Source organism: Mustela erminea, chromosome 1 (assembly GCF_009829155.1).
Source record: "Mustela erminea isolate mMusErm1 chromosome 1, mMusErm1.Pri, whole genome shotgun sequence".
NCBI lineage: Eukaryota > Metazoa > Chordata > Mammalia > Carnivora > Mustelidae > Mustela > Mustela erminea.
This window is the reverse complement of record NC_045614.1, coordinates 216,658,978-216,677,462: the sequence shown is the minus strand read 5'-3', so window position 1 is coordinate 216,677,462 and position 18,485 is coordinate 216,658,978. Positions and strand designations below refer to the sequence as shown.

General features: G+C 59.8%; 1 protein-coding gene across 7 annotated transcripts in view; it reads left to right on the top strand.

The window, feature by feature from the left end:
- Positions 1 to 18,485, top strand: part of PRDM15 (PR/SET domain 15) — a 61,049-nt gene that overhangs the window by 16,799 nt on the left and 25,765 nt on the right. For 5 of the 7 annotated variants that reach the window (XM_032355728.1, XM_032355756.1, XM_032355764.1 and 2 more), the window contains 8 exons: positions 3,554 to 3,596; positions 4,143 to 4,236; positions 6,288 to 6,441; positions 8,155 to 8,407; positions 13,726 to 13,827; positions 15,183 to 15,407; positions 16,801 to 16,930; positions 18,236 to 18,417. In XM_032355728.1, coding sequence (XP_032211619.1) covers positions 3,554 to 3,596; positions 4,143 to 4,236; positions 6,288 to 6,441; positions 8,155 to 8,407; positions 13,726 to 13,827; positions 15,183 to 15,407; positions 16,801 to 16,930; positions 18,236 to 18,417 — 1,183 coding nt within the window. Of the gene's footprint in view, positions 1 to 2,509; positions 2,627 to 3,553; positions 3,597 to 4,142; positions 4,237 to 6,287; positions 6,442 to 8,154; positions 8,408 to 13,725; positions 13,828 to 15,182; positions 15,408 to 16,800; positions 16,931 to 18,235; positions 18,418 to 18,485 lie in introns of those variants that run through there. The other 2 variants (XM_032355767.1, XM_032355738.1) reach the window with 2 other exon arrangements.

Genomic DNA, 18,485 nt, shown 5'->3' with positions numbered 1-18,485 from the left:
GTTCTGGGGACCCCATGTCCTTTGGGCAGCTTCTGGAGAGCCTGCCCCTGGGGCACCCGGAGGCTCAGTCAGCTAAGCATCCGACTCCTGACTTCGGCTCAGGTCATGATCTCAGGGTCCTGGGATCGAGCCCTACATCAGGCCCACACTCAGCGGGGAGTCTGCTTGAGGATTCCCTCTGTCTCTGCCCCTCCCCCTAAAATGAATCAGTTAATCTAAAAAATTTCAAAAAAAAAAAAAAAAGACCTGCTCTCGCCTTTGCAGAACTTCCTCCACTGGGAGCCAGTGCCAGCTGGGGAAGGTCCCAGTGGCAGGTAGACCTCGGGGCCCGACAGCCACGCCCTAGAGAGGGTTTCCCCATGTGTGTCTTCTGTCGCTTTGTCCCTCTCCACCTCCTGCTCAGTGACCCGAGGCTGTCCCCATTCCAGACCGGCTCCTGACCACAGCCGCGGTACCCATCCTGGCTGACCACAGCCGCGGTACCCATCCTGGCTGACCACAGCCGCGGTACCCATCCTGGCTGACCACAGCCGCGGTACCCATCCTGGCTGACCACAGCCGCGGTACCCATCCTGGCTGACCACAGCCGCGGTACCCATCCTGGCTGACCACAGCCGCGGTACCCATCCTGGCTGACCACAGCCGCGGTACCCATCCTGGCTGACCACAGCCGCGGTACCCATCCTGGCTGACCACAGCCGCGGTACCCATCCACCAGGAAGCCCCACGTGAAACTTGCGAGGGCCACGTGAGATGCCTTTTAGCTTCAGTGGGTGTTCCAGGAGCATGCTGCGCTGTGTTTGGGAAAATAAACAGCCTGGTTATTGATCCTGGCACTTTGTTTTGGGTTTTGTTTTTTTTAAGAGGGGTCAGGGGAAGGCAGAGGGAGAGAGAGAGAAGGAGAAACTTGGGCTCTGTGCCCGATGCGGGGCTCCATCCCAGGATCCCAAGGTCATGACCTGAGCGGATACACACGTAAAAACGTATATACCACATCTTCACCCACCCCTCAGCTGATGGACACTGGGGTTCTCCCCATGTCTTGGCTATCGTAGATAATGCAACTGGACTGCGCGTGTTCCTTTGAATTAGTGTTTTGTGTTCTTTGGGTCAGTATCCAGTAGTGGAATTACTGAATCGTATGGTAATTCTGTAATTCTGCTTCTAGCTTGAGGACCCTCTGTACTGTGTTCCAGAGCGGCTGCCCCAAGCTTGCGTTCCCACCAGCAGGGCGCGAGGCTCCCCGTTCTCCGCATCCTCGCCGACACCTGTCATTTCTCAAGCTGCTGATTTCAGCCGTCCTGACAGGTGGCAGGTGACTTGCGGACGATGAGCAATGGGGAGCGTCTCCCTGTGCGTCTGTTGGCCGTCTGCGTGTCCTCTTAGAGGAATGTCTGTTCAGATCTTCTGCCCATGTTTTAATTGGACCATTTTGGTTTTTTGGGTGTTGAGTCGCATCCGTTCTTCCGGATGCTAAGCCTTCATTGGAAAGGTCATTTGCGAGTGTCTTCTCCCGCTCCGTAGGTTGCCTTTTGGTTGTGTTGATTCTCTCGCTTTGCAGAAGCTTTTCATTTTGGTGTAGTCCCAGTAGTTCATTTTTGCTTTTATTTCCCTTGCTTTACGAGACCGTCACCACGGCCCATGTCAGAGAAAGTTCTGCCTGGGCTGACTTCCAGAATTTTTATGATGTCAGGTCCCCCCATTTAGGCCTTTCATCCCTTTTGAGTTTATTTTTGTGTTTGGTGTAAGAAAGTGGCCCAGTTTCATTCTCTTGCACGAGAGGACAGTTTCCACAACACCGTCCCCTTCCTCTTGCCTGTTCTTGCCTCCTTTGTTGAAGAGGAGTTGACTGTACAACTGTGGGCTAATTTCTCGGTTCTCTGTTCCGTTCCATGACCTGTGTCTGGTTCTGTGCAGGTCCTGGACTGCTCCGATCGTGACCGCTCGTAGTGTATCTTGCAATCTGGGATCGCAGTTCCTCCAGTTTTGTTTTTCTTTTTTCTTTCTTTTTCTTTTTTTTTTTTTTTTTAAAGATTATCTATTTATTTATTTGACAGACAGAGATCACAAGTAGGCAGAGAGGCAGGCAGAGAGGGGGGAAAGCAGGCTCCCTGCTGAGCAGAGAGCCCGATGTGGGGCTCGATCCTAGGACGCTGAGATCATGACCTGAGCCAAAGGCAGACACTTTAGCCCACTGAGCCACCCAGGCGCCCCAAGTTTTGTTTTTCATTTCACTATTACTTTGACTGTTTGGGGGTTCTGTGGATCCACACGTTTTAGGATTGTTTGTTCTAGTTCTGTGAAAAATGCTGTTGGTACTTTAACAGGGACGGCACTGAATCCGTAGATTGCTTTGGGTAGTACGGACGCTGTACTGATGTGTGCTCTTCCGCTCCGTGAGCGCGGGGTGCCGTTCCTTCTGTGTTCTCTTCAGTGTTTCCGCGGGGTTTTCTAGTTTTCGGAGTCCCGGTCTTTCATGTGGGCGAGCATCTTTATTTCCATGTTGTAGGTAAAAGAATCGAGGCCCCGGAATGACTGTACCCGGATCATCTCTCCAGTAGGTGGGGTCCTGCCTCACGAGATGAACAGAACACAGAAGTGACTGACCCAATCAGAGTTTTGCGAGGTGAGCAGGGCGCTGTCCTCCACAACGCTGTGTGCTGCTCTGGTCTCCAGGAGACGTGGGTGTGCGCTGGGTGTTGGGCCTAGGGTAGCCGCTGAATGAAGACCGAGGTCGTACTAAGACATGAGTTCCCTTGAGGAGCTGACAGTCCAGTGACAGAGGAAAGAGAGCCAGAGGTGACAGTGTGAAACCAGCTTTTAGAAATGGTGACATATTTGCTTTACAGGTGGAAACTGGTGGCTCATATAAAAGATGAAAGTCTGAGTTCATCAGGACTTTCTAATCCAGAGGACATTCAAATCAGTTGCTTTTAATTAAAAAAAAAAAAAAAACTCAAAGCTCCCAGCCTCCTCACAGTAAAGGGGACCCCACTGCTAGGTACCTTTAAGACCCCCAGGTAACATCCCCACACGAGCTCAAGGAACCTTTAACAGGACTTCTCTTTAAAAATTGCTCTGTGGGCCGCTGGGGTGGCTCAGTCATTAAGCCTCTGCCTTCGGCTCAGGTCATGATCCTAGGATCCTGGCATCGAGCCCCACATCAGGCTCCCTGCTCAGCAGGAAGCCTGCTTCTCCCTCTCCCACTCCCCCTGCTCAGGTGGTCTCTCTTGCCGTGTCTCTCTCTGTCAAATAAATAAATAAAATCTTTTAAAAAATTGCTTTGGGGGGCACCTGGGTGGTCAGTTGGTGAAGTGTCGGTCTTCAGCTCGGTCGTGATCCCGGGGTCCTGGAGTCCTGCATCGGGCTCCCTGCTCAGCGGGGGTCTGCTTCTCCCTCTGCCCCCTCCCCTGCTCTTGATCACTTTCTCTATGTCTCTCAAATAAATAAAAGCTTAAAAAAAAGAGAAATAAAATCCAGTTCTTTGGTAAATAAATAAATACCGCGTTTGCAAGAAGCTCGGCATTCACAGCAGACCCTTGTCTCCCGACAGGTGTCCGCAATGGCTGAAGACGGGAGTGAGATCATGTTCATCTGTAAGTAGCTCCGGCCCGACCTCAGGGGCCCGCGGGCGCAGCGCTCGCCGTCCCAGCAAAGCCCCATCTGTGTCGTGTTTCCACGTGCCAGAAAAGCTGCTGCTTTTTGCGTTGAAACGGCTCGTCCGGCTCTAGGAAGCGCGTTCATTGCGCGCGCAGCGCTGCAGGGCTGTGGTTTTAAAAAAGGATCGTCTTTCTCAGGACGCTGGGCCAAGGGCGCTTTGCGGGAGGGCCCTGGATTCAGAGCAGTAAGCCCCGGGGGTTGACAAGGAGGTTTATGAAATGTTCGATTTATGGTAAACAGGTTAAATGCGTGAGTTTTAGTGTGTCCTCGGGAAGATCTTGTTCTTTTCAGCGTGGAGTCACTGCGCACTCTGAAATGGGCCGCAGGTGGACGTCTCTCCCTGGGGGCCACGTGCTGTGCCTGCCCCGTGTCCGTGTGTGTGGGGAGCACCGTGGGTCACCCCCGTCGGGCACGGAGCCTGCGAGGTCCGGGGGACCCCCTCCCAGCGCTGCGTCCCCCTGACGCTGTCCCGTCTGTTGCAGGGTGTGAGGACTGCGGTCAGTACCACGACTCCGAGTGTCCCGAGCTGGGCCCCGTGGTCATGGTCAAGGACTCCTTTGTGTTAAGCAGGGCACGGTGAGTGGCCGCCTGGAGCCGGTGTTGGTCCTTCCCGTCCAGCGGGGCTGTCTGAACGTGCATCCTGCATCGGCAGGAAGGGGAGGTCTTTTACAGTCCCTGGCCCAGTTCCCACATGGGGGTTCCCCACACATGAATCCGACACCCCCAGGACTAACGTGAAGAGTGAGGTCCCAGGAAAGGGCAAGGCGCTTCCCTGCCCTCCCCCTGCACCCCACACCTCCACATGTTCACCGGCCGAGAAGCTCCCTGCCTGGTCCTTCTGGGTTTAGGAGTCTTCGTTAGGGAGGCATGACCGACCGAGTGGTCCGCGGTCGGCTGACCCAGCCTCCAGCCCCTCTCCCGCCCCGGCTGTGGGTGTGGGGACAGGATTGGAGGTTTCCACCCTCTACCCAGGTGGCTGGTCCTCCCAGTAGGGTCTGCAAGTCGCCTTTGTTAGTGACAAGACACCCGTTTCGCCTTTACGGCCCTGACGGGTTTTCAGGAACTGTGGACCGAGCGCTTACGGTCTGGGCAATGGATTTCGACATCGGAGTGACCAAGGGCATGTTTCTTGTAAGTCGTGCCATCACAGCAGGAAACTGCAGACAGAGAAGGCAGGACTCGGAGCACGCCGGTCCTCAGGGTGCGGAGGGCGTCCGTGAGTCCGTCCCACGGTGGACGGGGCAGCCTGCCGCCAGGACGAGCCGGGGCACGTGCTGAGGGTCCCAGGGAGGGTCTCGCTCCAGTTCAGGGCTCCTAGGGGCCGAGCACGGCAGCCGTGGAGGAGCCCATGGGCCTAGGCTGCCGGACTGCTGGTTCGCTTTTCCCCGTGGCCGGAACCCGGGCCTGCCGTCCGGCAGATGCCCGCCGCGGGCTGCGTGGGACCCGGGGCAGCGAGCACGGGTCGCCAGGCCAAGCCGTCCCTGGTCCTGGAGAAGCACCGGCAGTTGTAACCAGGAGGCTGGGTAGCTTTGCCGTTCCCCTTCTGGGCACCTGGGGGGCCGGGGCACCTGGAGCGGCCGTGGCCAGGCCTCTGAGGGACGGTCTGTCCACAGCCCGGGTCAGCCACGTGGTCAGCTTTTGGGACTGGGGCGAGGCAGTCTGTGTCCCTCCCTCGCTGCCTGGCGCGCAGAGTGGGGACAGCAGCCTGTCCCCCCAACGGTTGTGCTCAGTATTGTGTCATGCAGAGCACCTGCCACATGGTGGCGCCGTTGCTATCATCATGCTCTTTCTAGAAGCTTCCCCGCTGGTGTTCCCGGCCTCTATTTAGTGCCTTTTTCTCACGGTGACTTACCTTCTTACAAGACTGTTTTTGCCTGAAGCAGTGATCTCATCAGCTCCCCCCAAAACCTCCACTGGCTGCCGGTTGCCCACGGTGGCAGGTGTCGGTCCCGGGGCAGGAGCCCCTCCACTCGGCTCTGGGAGGGGGCTGCGCCCCAGGCCCGCTGGTGTCTGACCCACTCGTGGATGTGGGTTGGGCTTGCCCAAGCCTTGGGTCATGCTGGGGTTCCAGCCCGTGGGCCTTCCGCTTCCAGCGCCCCATCCTTGACACTCAGCATTTAGGTAAATGGACCGGCTCATTCAGCTAGCTGGGAACCCTTTTCTGCCCCCGGGAATGCCGTGGCCCTTTCCCCTTTCTGGTGGTGCTTTGAGCACGGCTTCTCGTCATGGAGCCCCCCCCCCTTTCTGGGCTCTGCGGCTCTGGGGGTGAGAGCTTAGTCCCGTTCGTGTCCACTGGCCCGTTGCGCCCCACACCTGCGACGTCTCCTGGGTGGGGATGTCAAACACATCCTTTAGTAAATGGCCCTTCCCTCTGTGTGTGATCTGGGTGAGTCGTGCTAGGGCCCTGGGGCCAGTCTCCTTTGGCTCAGGCTGGTAAGGAGCTGGGTGTGCCCAGGCCACTGGGCCCTCACCCCCTCACTCCTCAGTGGGAAGCTCTTTCTCACCCTCGAGGATGGTGTTTCAGTGACAGTGAGCTTCTGGGCCCCCTTACGCACCTGTCCCCGGGGTGAGTGGCTGTCCTCAGTCAGCGGCGCTCAGGGGCTGCGCGGCTGCCGTTCCATTTCCAGGTCCTCCCTCCCTTCCAACCTGGAGATCCGGCGGCTGGAAGACGGGGCCGAAGGAGTGTTTGCCGTGACTCAGCTCGTCAAGAGAACACAGTTCGGTCCGTTCGAGTCGAGGAGAGTGGCCAAATGGGAGAAGGAATCCGCGTTTCCCCTGAAGGTACGGGCCGGGGCCAGCATTGGGAGCGGACCCCAGCGAGGGGAGCTGCGCCTTCCGCTGATGGATGGTGTCTTCCGCGCTTCAGAGATCCGGGGTCCGCCTGGTTCTCCTTTATCCCCGATTGCTCTTCCGTCCCAAAGCTTCAGCCCCGAGCTAGTATTTTGAACTTTTCAGCTTTGCCGGCCCCTGGAGGGGGGATGGGGAACGCAGACCCGCCAGGCTGTCCTCGCCTCTCTCAGCCTCTCTCACGACCTGCGCTGGCGTGCGACCTCCCGGGCGCTGCTTTCCGCGCTTCCCGGAGCCACGGGGACTTGGTGGAGCTCTTGTGAAAGGAAGGGGTTTCGTTCAGGTGGCGATGGGACACGGTGCAGGGTTTAGCGGCTCCAAAAAGTGCATCAGACCAAGGAAAGAAACGGAACAAAACAGAATGGATGTCAGTTGCAGACAAGGCTCTAAGTTCTCGGAGGAAGGTGTGGACGTGCCACGAGGCCGGATATCCGGGGTCTGTCCCCAGGCCCAGCACGTGCCCCATCCACATGCGCCTCCAGAAACGTCTGACGGGAGCAGTGAGGATCAGGGGGCTGGTCTTGCTGTGGGGACCCACAGAGCGAGCTTTGCCTAGAGGCCCTCAGCAGAGACCCGCGGGGTCAGGACAGGTGTGAGGTGGCTAGTCTTGGCGGTTCTTGGAAAAGTTGAGCTCACAGGGCAGAACTCAGCAAAATGGGGAGGAAGGAAAGGTATTTGCCTTGTTTCCCAAGAGGAATGAAAAAAAAGGCTGTTTTATATAAAGGAGTAAAGATGCTGGAGGCCAAGCCCCACGAGGGCCATCGGCTGCCGTCCTTTCGGGCCCCGGGGCCCTTGGGTGCACATAGTTGCTGTGGGCACGTGGTCGGGCTGAGGCCCCCTTGAAAAAGTCCTCTGTGCCTGTTTTGGCTTCCTTCTGTGACTCGGGGCTCAGGGTCTGTGTCTGACACAGTTTTCGGTGCGGCCTCCGCCGCGAGCACCTGTGTCAGGGGGGCGGCTCTCTGCCCACCACAGCGAGGACGGAGGCTCACTGGAGCGTGTCCCCACACTGGCTGGGGCCCTGGGCACCCGAGGCCCCCTCTGTCTCCGAGGGCTTCGTCCTCAGAGGGGTCCCCAGTTCCTTAGCAGTGGGGAGCCCCTACGGGAAAAGCTTGGGAGAGGGGAGAGCAAGGAGGCAGTGACGGCATCGAACGGAGAGCCGGCCCGTCCTCTACTCCTGCGGTGACTTTGACCTTCAGAATACGGGCGGTTCTCCTGTTGCCACCCGCCGGACACTCAGGCTGCGGGAAGGTGTCACAGGCGAGGGCGCAGCCTGTCGGGACTGACGGGCGTTGGTGGACACGCCTGTGCGAGCAGGTGTCCCCGTGCCCGCCTGGGGTGGGGGGCGCTCAGGTGTCCAGTGATGCCTAGAGCAGATGTCACTACGCCCACTGGAACCTGATTAGACCCCGAGCGTCCAGCCTCTGGCCCCGGACCAGGACTAGGCCTGAGGTGTCCCAGTGCCCACCTGGGCTGCGCACAGAACTCGGGGGCCCCGATGAGCCCGGAAACGGGTTCTGTGGAGCCTGACCTGCCCTGCGATGCGGCCCTGTCTGGACCGGCTGCCCCCTCTGCCGGCACACACGCCGCCCCGCTGACGGGCGGGTAACCGGCTCCTTCCCCGGCCCCTTGGCGGCCGTGCCCCCGCAGGTGTTCCAGAAGGACGGGCACCCCGTGTGCTTCGACACCTCCAACGAGGACGACTGCAACTGGATGATGCTGGTGCGTCCGGCGGCGGGGCCCGAGCACCAAAACCTGACGGCCTTCCAGCACGGCAACGACGTCTACTTCACCACGTCGCGGGACATCCCGCCGGGCGCCGAGCTGCGTGTGTGGTACGCCGCCTTCTACGCCAAGAAGATGGACAAGCCCATGCTGAAGCAGGCCTGCCCCGGGGCCCACGGTACGCGCGGCCCGGCCACCCGGCAGCGGGGGGGCAGCTGTGCCGGCGAGCCGGTGCGGTGTCGGGCGGGACGGGCTGCTCTTCCCCCGGGCCTGGCTCTGCCGTTGCTTGTGCAGTGTCAGGGCTCGCCCCTGAGCCGGACGCCGGCGGGGAAGTCGGGTGCTGGAGCACGACCGGCTGATCCGCAGCCCCGTCCTCCGGGCTCTGGGTGCGGTGACCCCTCCCCGCCCACTGTCCTGTGAAGGGGGTTGGTGATCCGCTGTGTTTCGGGCAGAGGAGACGGAGCACAGAGAGGCTGGCGAACCCGCCCTGGGTCATGGTGCCTGAGATGCAGGAGTCGGGTTCAACCCTGGTCTCCTCCAGGACTGGGGGTGTGCGCAAGAGCGGGGGGTGCGTGCACGTGTGGTCATGTGTGCATGTGTGTGCATGCATGTGCATTCGCATGTGCGCGTGTGTGTGTGCGCATGTGCATACGTGTTCCAGGAAAGACCGGGCAAAGGCCGTGTGTGTGATTTGCCTAAATCCAGCATTCTTGTTGGAAAAGCAACCCAGACTGTGTGTCCTGCTGCCCCGGGGTGTGGGGCAGCACAGTGTGAAGGGGCCCATGGCGCTTCAGACCCCCCTGCCCGGTCGTGAGGCTCTGTGCATAGCCCGAGGCCACGTCCTGCCACACCACGTCTGTGGCCATTAAGCCCCCCATTCCCATCCATGCCTGATGCTGCCCCGGGCAGACGCCCCGTTGTTCCCCCAGGGACTTGTTCTGGGGGAGACGTGACCCTCTGTCCTCTGACCGCCCCCCGCGCTGCAGGTTCCTGACAAGAAGACAGTTTCCTTTCTCTTACGATCACGGTGGGCTACAAAGCGGGTCCTGACGTATTTGTGAGGCTCTGGTGTGTCCCGCGTGGTTGCGACCTTGTGACCCATCCCCCCCTCCTCGGAGCCTTCCTGGTCGTGCCTGCGCCAGCGTGTGACGAGAAGTGTCCGCAAGGCCGCCCACACCAAGCCCCCCACGACGGGGCTGCCTACATCCCTGGAGCCTGAAGGCCAGGACCCGGTGTTGGCGGAGCTGGTTCCTTCTGGAGGCCTCTCCCGGCTTTGGGTGTGGCCAGCAGCCCGTGGCGTTCCGTGGCTGGTAGATGGTGTCAGCCCAATCCCTGCCCCTGCCCTTGCGTGGCCTTCTCTCAATGACGTCTGCCAAGGTCCCATCCAGAGACTGTGGGCAGATGTGAATCCCGGGGGCCACTCTTCCGCACACTGCAGGCTGGGTGGCCATGGGGGGAGTGTGGAGCCACTGAGGGTGCCCTTGGGGAACGTTGGTGGGAGCCGATGGCCAGACGGCCTGCATGCCGGCTCTGGTGGTGTGGAGGGCTGGCTGCCTTCCCAGAGATATTTGCAGAGTAAGTCCAGGAGCCTTATGGGGTGGACTTTATTGTGGAGGGGAAGGCCACAGGAAGCGTTTGGAGAGATCCACAGCTTTTCACTCAGCTGCTCCCAAGCCCACCCTTTAGGATTTGCTGAAACCAGGTGCCTGACTTGGCCCTGGGGAGGCACTGATGTGTCCCGCTGGGCCAGGTGTCCCCTCGGAGTGTGGCGCGGCCGGGTGGTGCAGCTGGCCTCACCGGGGCCATGCAGGTGCTCCAGGATCGTCCTGATCTGGCTTTCTCTCGTTCTGGATTCCTTCCGGCCTCAGCAGCTGATGTGCGTGTCCCGGCCCTGGGACCAGCCAGCTGCACATTGGGTTTGTGTTATTAGAGGCTGACCTTGTCTGCTGTGTCCTGCACGGTGTCTTCCCCTGTCACGACTCTCAGGTCACAGTCAGAGCAAGGTTGCCGCCCCCTCCCAGAGCTGGGGTTCTGCTTGCTTTCCGTCCGGGACAGCTCTTTAAGCCAGAGCTGCATTTGCAAGGGAGGTTCTAATGGAATTAGTCTAGACTGTGTCGACCTGGACTGCCACTTCCTTATTTTCCCACAGGCACCGTCCTGGGGAGCCCTGGGGATCCCTGAGCTGTCTGTCCTTCGTTCTCCTGTGTGTTCCTTCTGAGAACACGGCACACGGTGGGCCATGACATCCCCATCCGCCGGAAGGCACAACCCCCCTAAATGAGTATTGAATCAGGAAAGCAAATAAGCGATAGAAATAACTTTTCATGGTTTTTCACTCTCTTTTGGGGGAAACGGCAAAAAAGTAGCTCGTAGAAATGTAGTAGAAGTTGTCGACTACTGTTGACTAGTGGGCTTCTGGGGTTCCTCACTTCTTACACCTGCTGAATGATGGCTTAGCTCGGGTGGTGCTGGGAACTCCCCAAAGGACACATGACGTCCACCGCGCATCACTCCAGGCCGTTGCTCCCTGCCTCCGCTGCTCTGTTCTCCTGCCCAGCCCCCTCCCAAAGCCCTGCCGCCCCCTCCCAGGGCCCACCCCCCGGCCCAATGAAGCCTCTGGAACCCCGCTCCAGCCCTGCCCGCCCTGAGTGGCTGGGGCCCCGCCGAGCAGTATTGGGGGCTCACCTGGCTGAAGCGTTTTTATGGGAGCCCACCAGGCCCGTGTCTTGGACACTGGAGGAGGGGCCAAGACCTGCAAAGAAGGGCCTGGGCGAGCCAGAGAGCCACACTCACGTCTATGTGACTGTGAGTCCCCAGCTCCAGGAGGTCGGGGGACGGGCTTAACCTCTCCTTCCCAGCGACCCGGCCTCCGGCCTGCACGCCCTTGGGACCCCTGCAGTGGAACGGAGTGGGGGCCCTTTGGGGGCCATCACTGTGCACTGGGCCCCATGGCAGAGGGGCGGAGCAAGCTGAGGGGCCTTAGCGAGCACCACCATATTCTAGAAGAATCATACTGGGGGCCAGCGGGCAAGGAGCTGTCTTCCCATAAGTTACTCAGAGTCTTTCTTGGTGAGCATCAGAACTGGGGAGACTCCTTCATTTCATTCTGTCTCTTTTTCCCATTTGCTTCAGAATACATCTTTGTTCTAGAAATCTAGAAATCAGTTTGCAGATGGCAGACCCAACTTCTCAACATAGCAGAGTTGGAGGAACAGACACATCCTCAAAAAAAATAACTTCTGTTTTTTTCTGGGTAGGAGATTGACTTTTCACCTTTTTTCTTGGTTTGACATTGAAGTTGGTTTCCTTTCTGTGCACGCGCAGGCCTGCCGACCCGCAGGAGGGACCCGGGACGCCTGGTCTGGACGGGCGGGCGCGAGGGCTCAGGTCGGCGGCTGTCCTCAGATGTCATCCGATTTTCCAAAACTACTTCTCTAATGAGAAGGATAAAACTCACACACATCTATAACATTCGGAAAACGATTTTCAATCCCCGTTTGAATAACTCTTGGCCTTTTTGACTAGTGTTTTACAGTATATTTTAAAAATCGGCGCAGTTGACAGACAGTCTGTGCACGAGAAGACTCGGCAGTTCTCGGCTCGCCACTCAGTTTCGATGGAGGCATCCGGTGGCCACAGCCGAGAGAGAGAACATCTCCTCGGCCCGAGGGATCTCACGGTTCCCTAGTGTGGCTTTGCGCTCAGTGCCCCGCAGGCTGCCTTCTGTCCTGCGGCCGAGCTGTGTCCCTCCTGGTCTCCAGGAAAGCCCCGCGTTTCCCCGCAGGCGAGGTCTCCCTCCGTGGACCCTTCTCTTACTTCTGTTTCCGGGCGTACTTGGAACTCACCGTCCCTCCCCAAGTATCCACGCCCCGTGGCTCCCTCTGTGGCTTCTCCTGGGGCCTTGTGGCATTACTGTCACCTTGATGCGTCTCTCGTGTTGGACATTTAGGTGACGGGCCATCAAGAACCGCCTTCTGATGGTTGGTTCATTTTTGTTCTTAAAAATTCTGATCTTTTAGCAACAATTTTTGGAAAAGGAGAGTTCTTCCCTTGATGCGGGGACGGGTCACGACTCGCTGGCCCTCCTGACTGGCCTCAGAGCCTCGTTGAGGAGAAGGGCTTCTTGTGTCCCGTTAGTGTGAATCCCACTCGCGGGGGTAGGGACCTTCCTGCTGGACGTGGCAGCCCCTTGGGACCAGGGGAAGTGGCCCGGGTTCACCGGTCCTTCCAGTAACCCCTCGTCATCCCTGCCTGAACCCGTCCCGTGCCGGTGTCTCCTCCCCTCCGTCGAGCCACGTCCGCTTGAGAAGGTGCGGGGGAAGCGGGAATTCGGCTCCGGCTCCGGTTCCTCCCTGACCTCGCGCCGACGGTCTTCAGGCGGTGGACTCGGCCGGCGGCGAGGGAGAGCAGAGGGCTGGCTGGGCAGTTCCCATCACAAATGTCCCCCTCACCGGCTGAGGAGGACTCAGGAGACGGACACAAACAGTTCTGCCTCTCTCCCTTTGAGTCTTTGCAAACTTGCTGCTCGCTGTGGATACAGAAAGAGGCGTGCTTGGTCCCCGCTCAGAACACACGCACAGCTGTGACTCGGGGTGATTTTTTTAAGAATGCAGGAGTTTGCTGAATGCGTGTCCCCCGGAGCGTTGGGTGACGGTCGTGAGTGCCAGCACAGGCCGTGCGGCAGTTGGGTGGGAGCGGTGGCGAGGGCGTGTGGGGCCACCCGACGGGGCCTGGAGAGATGGGCTGGGCCAGGAGGTCATGACCTGAGTCACGTTGAGAATGTCCCCAGTTTTTAGGTCCCACGGGAGCCTTAATAATATTCTTGGGAAAGGAGGCTGCTGGTCCCCTCTGCACAGCCAGTATCTCCCCCGTCCCAGGAACCCTGCCGCTTGTCTTTGGGGAGTGAGGAAGGGGACTGAGGGGCATCACAGAGCCCACCTGCCTGGGGTCCCCACTTAAATTCAAATGCAAAGTAAACAGAACTTAAACCTCGGCTCAGCTCCTCGGCTCCTCAAGTGGCTGCTACCCCAGACAGCCTGAGTGTTCAAGGCCATCGTGTCATCCCAGAAAGTTCTGGGGGATGACGCTGGCTGGGAGCCGCAGCCACACCAGGCCCAGGGCCCGCTGACGGCCGGTCTCTCGTACAAGCCAGAGAGAGACTGAGGAACTCATTCTGCTCCGTAGGGTGTTTTCTTCTCGAAGTCCTGGGAAGGCCCTGCTTTGGGAGGGAGGGAGGGGTCGCGTTCCTGTGACTGGGACAGACCCCGCAGCGGGGCGGCTCCAGTGCACCTGTCTGTGCTCAGTCTCCTCGCCTGTGAAACGGGGGAGTCCCTGGGGACCGAAGGTGTCCGCGCGTGAAGCCCCGGGAGCAGGGCTGAGAGGGGGAGCTGTGCTTCCCGCCTGGACGGCGCCGGCCCCGGGTGGACAGGCGCGTCCCTGGGGCGCGGGCTTCAGGGTCGCGCCCTGTGCATCACGCTTCCCTCCGCTCCTGTGAAGCTGCAGGCACCCCGGAGAGCAGCGCCGCGGTGGAGTCCGAGCCCAGCCAGTGGGTGTGCAAAGTGTGTTCCGCCAGCTTCCTGGAGCTGCAGCTGCTGAACGGTGAGCCTGCGGACGGGGCGGGGTGCGCCGGGGCATTGGGGGGGGCGGGCTCCGGGGGGCGCTGTCGCTTCCTTGTCCTTCTGGACCGGTGGCCTCCAGGGCCAGCCAGGAGGGCGTTCCCTGGCCTCGTGTGAGCAGCTCCCTCCCGGGCCACTACATAGACCCCACCCGTGTCTCCAGAGCCGCACGCACGGGAGCAGCCCAGGCCCTCCGGCAGCTGGTGCCGGGACCCCTGGCCTGGAACAAGGCTCCTGCGGGCCTGGCACCAGGGCTCTCGTCTTCTTGCCCTCTGGCTCTGTGCTGGCTCCCGTCTTTCCAGTGTGTTCAGCCGGGAGGGCTCGTCACTGGCGGTTCTGCTGTGTGGCCGACCTGCCGAGCCCTTCCTGTGACACACGTCACGTTCTGTTCGCAAACACGTGTTTGCTTTTTCATTTTCTTTCCCTCCCTGGACCCAGCTCCTCGAGGGCACTCGCCCAGCTCGACGGTCCCACGTGTGGAACCAGCAGAAGTCACAGCCCCTTCATGCTGGAGGCCTGGGCTGTGGTGGGGGGCAGAGCCCGGTCCCCGGCCCGATTGTGTGCACAGGCGCCGTCTGTCAGTTCCGGGTCGGTCTCCCTGTCTCGTGGGTCATTTCCCCTACCTTGCCCTTGAGCTGAGGTCCAGCCGGTCCAGGCCTTCATTGAGGGGAGCCTGTCTGCTCTTAGCTCTGTACGCACCCCTGCCTTTCTCCTGGGGCTCTGTGGTCTTTCCTTGGGAGACCTTGGAGGGCTTTCTTGACTTGAAAATAAAGAATTTTTGCTTTTGTGCAGCATTTTTTTAGATAAATTCATTTATCGTGAGTTGACTATTTCCCAGAGTTTCTCTTCAGAGGCTCCGTTCCTGAGTGTAGCATGACTTCATCATGAACGCTGGAAACCATGAGAGTAGGGAAGGAAAGGGGCCCGGCCCGCAGCGCCCCGTCCGGAGAGGGCCACAGGGCTGTGCCGGGAAACCATGAGAGTAGGGAAGGAAAGGGGCCTGGCCCGCAGCGCCCCGTCCGGAGAGGACCACGGGGCTGTGCGGGGCCAGCTTCTGTGTCTTCCTTGCACATACTTGTGTGCGCGCTTGTACTTCCTGTAAAACCCTGTGCCTGGGGAACGTGCCTGGCTTCTTCGCCTAATTTACCTTTGAAAATAGTAGTCCTGTTTGGTGCAGTGAAAACGCTTATATTTTCAAAAGCAGCAGAAATAAATTTTTATTTGCCCACGAAAGGGCCCACTCTCAGCAGATGAAGGTAAAAACAAAATGGGGGCAGGGCGCAGCCGCCGGGACGGGCCTTCTCACTGTCCTTGCGCATTTGCTTCCCTTCCCCGCAGAACACCTGTTGGGACACTTGGAACAAGCCAAGAGCCTGCCCCCGGCCAGCCAGCACGAAGCAGCGCCCGAGAAGGAACCAGATGTGCCCCGGGGGGAGCCTCCTGCGGTTCCCAAGAGTGTCAGTGCCACCAAAGAGCAGAAGAAAAAGCCTCGAAGGGGAAGAAAACCCAAAGCATCAAAACCTGAGCAGCCTCTAGACATCATAGAAGGCAAGGAGCCGCCAGGTGAGGGAGGTCCTGGGGGAGGAGCCACCAGGGGAGGGAGGACCTAGGGGAGGAGCCGGCAGGGGGGGGAGGTCCTGGGGGAGGAGCCGGCAGGGGAGGGAGGACCTAGGGGAGGAGCCGGAGGGGAGGGAGGTACTGGGGGAGGAGCCGCCAGGTGAGGGAGGGCCTGGGGGAGGAGCCGGCAGGGGAGGGAGGTCCTGGGGGAGGAGCCGGCAGGGGAGGGAGGTCCTGGGGGAGGAGCCGGCAGGGGAGGGAGGTCCTGGGGGAGGGGCCGGCAGGGGAGGGAGGACCTAGGGGAGGAGCCGGAGGGGAGGGAGGTCCTGGGGGAGGAGCCACCAGGGGAGGGAGGGCCTGGGGGAGGGGCCGGCAGGGGAGGGAGGTCCTGGGGGAGGAGCCGCCAAGTGGGGGCTGGTCCTGGGGGATGATCTGGCAGGTGCAGGTGGTCCTAGAGGAGCAGCTGGCAGATGGGGGCTGGTTCTGGGGGAGGAGCCTGTAGGGGAGATCCTGGGGGAGGAGCCACCAAGTGAGGGAGGTCCTGGGGGAGGACCCGACAGGGGAGGGTGGTCCTAGGGGAGGAGCAGGCGGGGAGCTGGTCCTGCGCTGAAAGCCTCAGCTGGGGGGAAACTCGGTGTAGAGAGGCCAGGTCTGGGAGGAAGCCAGCCTTCCCTTCCCCCCGAATCTGCTCTCTAGACCACGAATCCCTGTAACACAGTGGGCGCTGCAAAGCGTGCAGGTTGTGAACAGTGGCCAGGGTTCCACCTGTCACCAGCGCCCCATCAGGACAGGGACGTGGCCATCTCCCCAGACTTACCCTCCTTGGCTTGCAGGAGTCAGCCTTGCCCCTCCCGGGGTTTCGCGCGCATCCGTCTCTCCATGTCCAGGGTCCTGCTCGCGGCACGGAGAGCGAGACTCACCCAAGCCGGGTTTCTGGCTGCTCCTCCTTTGCTGCAGAGCCGGGTCATTGCTGGTGGGAATGTCCCGCCCTCCGCTCCCGCAGCACCCATATCACCGTGCACAGGCTTGTAGCTGGCTTCCGGGCCGCGACCAGGCTCATTCTCTGTGATGGTTTCCTCAGTTGCGTTTGGAGGGACCCTGGCCCACTTTCTTGGGTGTGCAGAGCCCGTGGCCCCTCCGTCCTCGCGTGGCCTCTGCCAGCAGCACCTGGTACCAGCAGACTCCCGGCGGGGGGAGTCTCTCGTATTGGGACCAGATAGGATGATGAGCCCTGGGTCCCTTCGCTAGTTTTTCCTCTTTCTCCCTGTGTGTGTGGTTCTTGCGATCCGTGCCTACAACCCTGGCCTGGCCGCGGTCTGCTCTGGCGTGTCCTCTGGGGTTGGTTGTGGTCAGTCCCCTGCCCTGGCAGTGACATGGCCTGTCCCACTCGTTCACACAGAGCCAGTGGCCGAGATCGTTACCGAGGTCCCGCCGGACGAGCCCGTGGCCGCGGCACCAGACGACCGCATCATGGAGCTGGTCCTGGGGAAGCTGGCCGCCAGCCCCAGCGACACCGGCTCCGTGCCCAAGTAAGTCCTGTCGTGGTGCTCAGGGTGCCAGTGTGGACAGCGCACCGCCCGACGGGAAGGCACCCCCGGCAGGGAGACTGGCTCCCTCCTTGTGGGGGGACACGGGTGTGCTTGGGAACAGCAGGATTGTTCCCAAACTCAGGACCAGAGTTGTATGTTCTCTGTGAAAATGGTTAAAAGCAAAAAAAAAAATTTTTTTATCCTAGTGAAACCTGCATCACCTAAAATTTTCCATCTTAACCACTTTTAAGTGCCCAGTCCTGCCGCATTAAGTCCTTGCACGTTGCTCTGTGCCTTTCACCCCGTCCATCTTCCCAGATGGAAACTCTGCCTTCCCCGACACCCCTGCGACCTCTGTCTCTGCGAAGACAGAGTGCCTTATAGGAGGTCGCTGGGTCCCTAGGTTCCTCGTACGAGGACAGCTGCCTGGTGTCTGTCCTTTTGCGACCGGCTCTCTCACTCAGCTGTCAGACTGCCCCCCCCCGGGAAGGCCGGACGTTATTGCGTCACAGAGACCTACGTAGGGGCCCTATCTTGTTACCTGTCCCTCCGGCGACGGACACTTGGTTTCCTCTCACGTGTTGGCTGTTGTGAGCAGTGATGCTCACGGCATTTTGTTTTATAAAACAAAAACGGGCTGTGTTTGAATCTCTGTCACTTTCACAATTTGTTCTGTGTTTTTCCTTTCATTTTTGTGAATAAGGAAAATACTTCAGATTCCAGAGCTTATTTTTGGGTACAACTTTGCTGTGATGCTGAATAAGCCAGTGGTAAATTTTCTTTTCTTTTTTGGCCTTTTTTGGCGTGCCTCTTGTAGTTCTCACCACTTGCCTGGTCCCGTTGCTTCTGGAACCCGTGCAGATACAGTGGGGACCAGTGTGCTGTCAGACACGGGCCCCTGTTCTCTGTCCGCCCCCTTTTAGCCATTTCTGTGGCTGACTGTCGGATGGACCTTTCATAGGGAGCAGAAGTCAGAGAAAAAATCAGGGTCAAAGAAAGGATAAAGCAGGGTAGAGGCCAGACCCCGTGAGAAAAACCGCACAGCTGGGGTTATTCTGGGCGCAGACCGAGCCGTGAGCTTCCTGGCGGCCAGAGTGAAGATGCAGAGTCACCGAGTGGCCTCCCAGACCACACGGACGCCGTTGTACACACACGGTGTCTGTCTCGTCTGGATGCCCGGAGGCGGACACGGCACCCGAGTACCTTCCCTCCCGTCTCGTGTCGCGCGAGGAAGTTTTGGCAGGAGCTCTTTCCGAGATGACGGTGACCTGGGACTTCCTCTCCCGGGGTGCGGTCTGTCCGCAGGTTCCCGCACCATCAGAGCACCACCATCACCCTCAAGAGGAGCCTGATTCTGTCGAGCCGGCACGGCATCCGGAGGAAGCTCGTCAGGCAGCTGGGCGAGCACAGGCGGGTCTACCAGTGCAGCATCTGCAGCAAGGTCTTCCAGAACAGCAGCAACCTGAGCAGGCACGTGCGCTCGCATGGTGAGTCCCGCACGGCCGCGGCTCGCAGACACGCGCTCGTGGACGGGCCGGGGGTGGGGCTGCCGAGG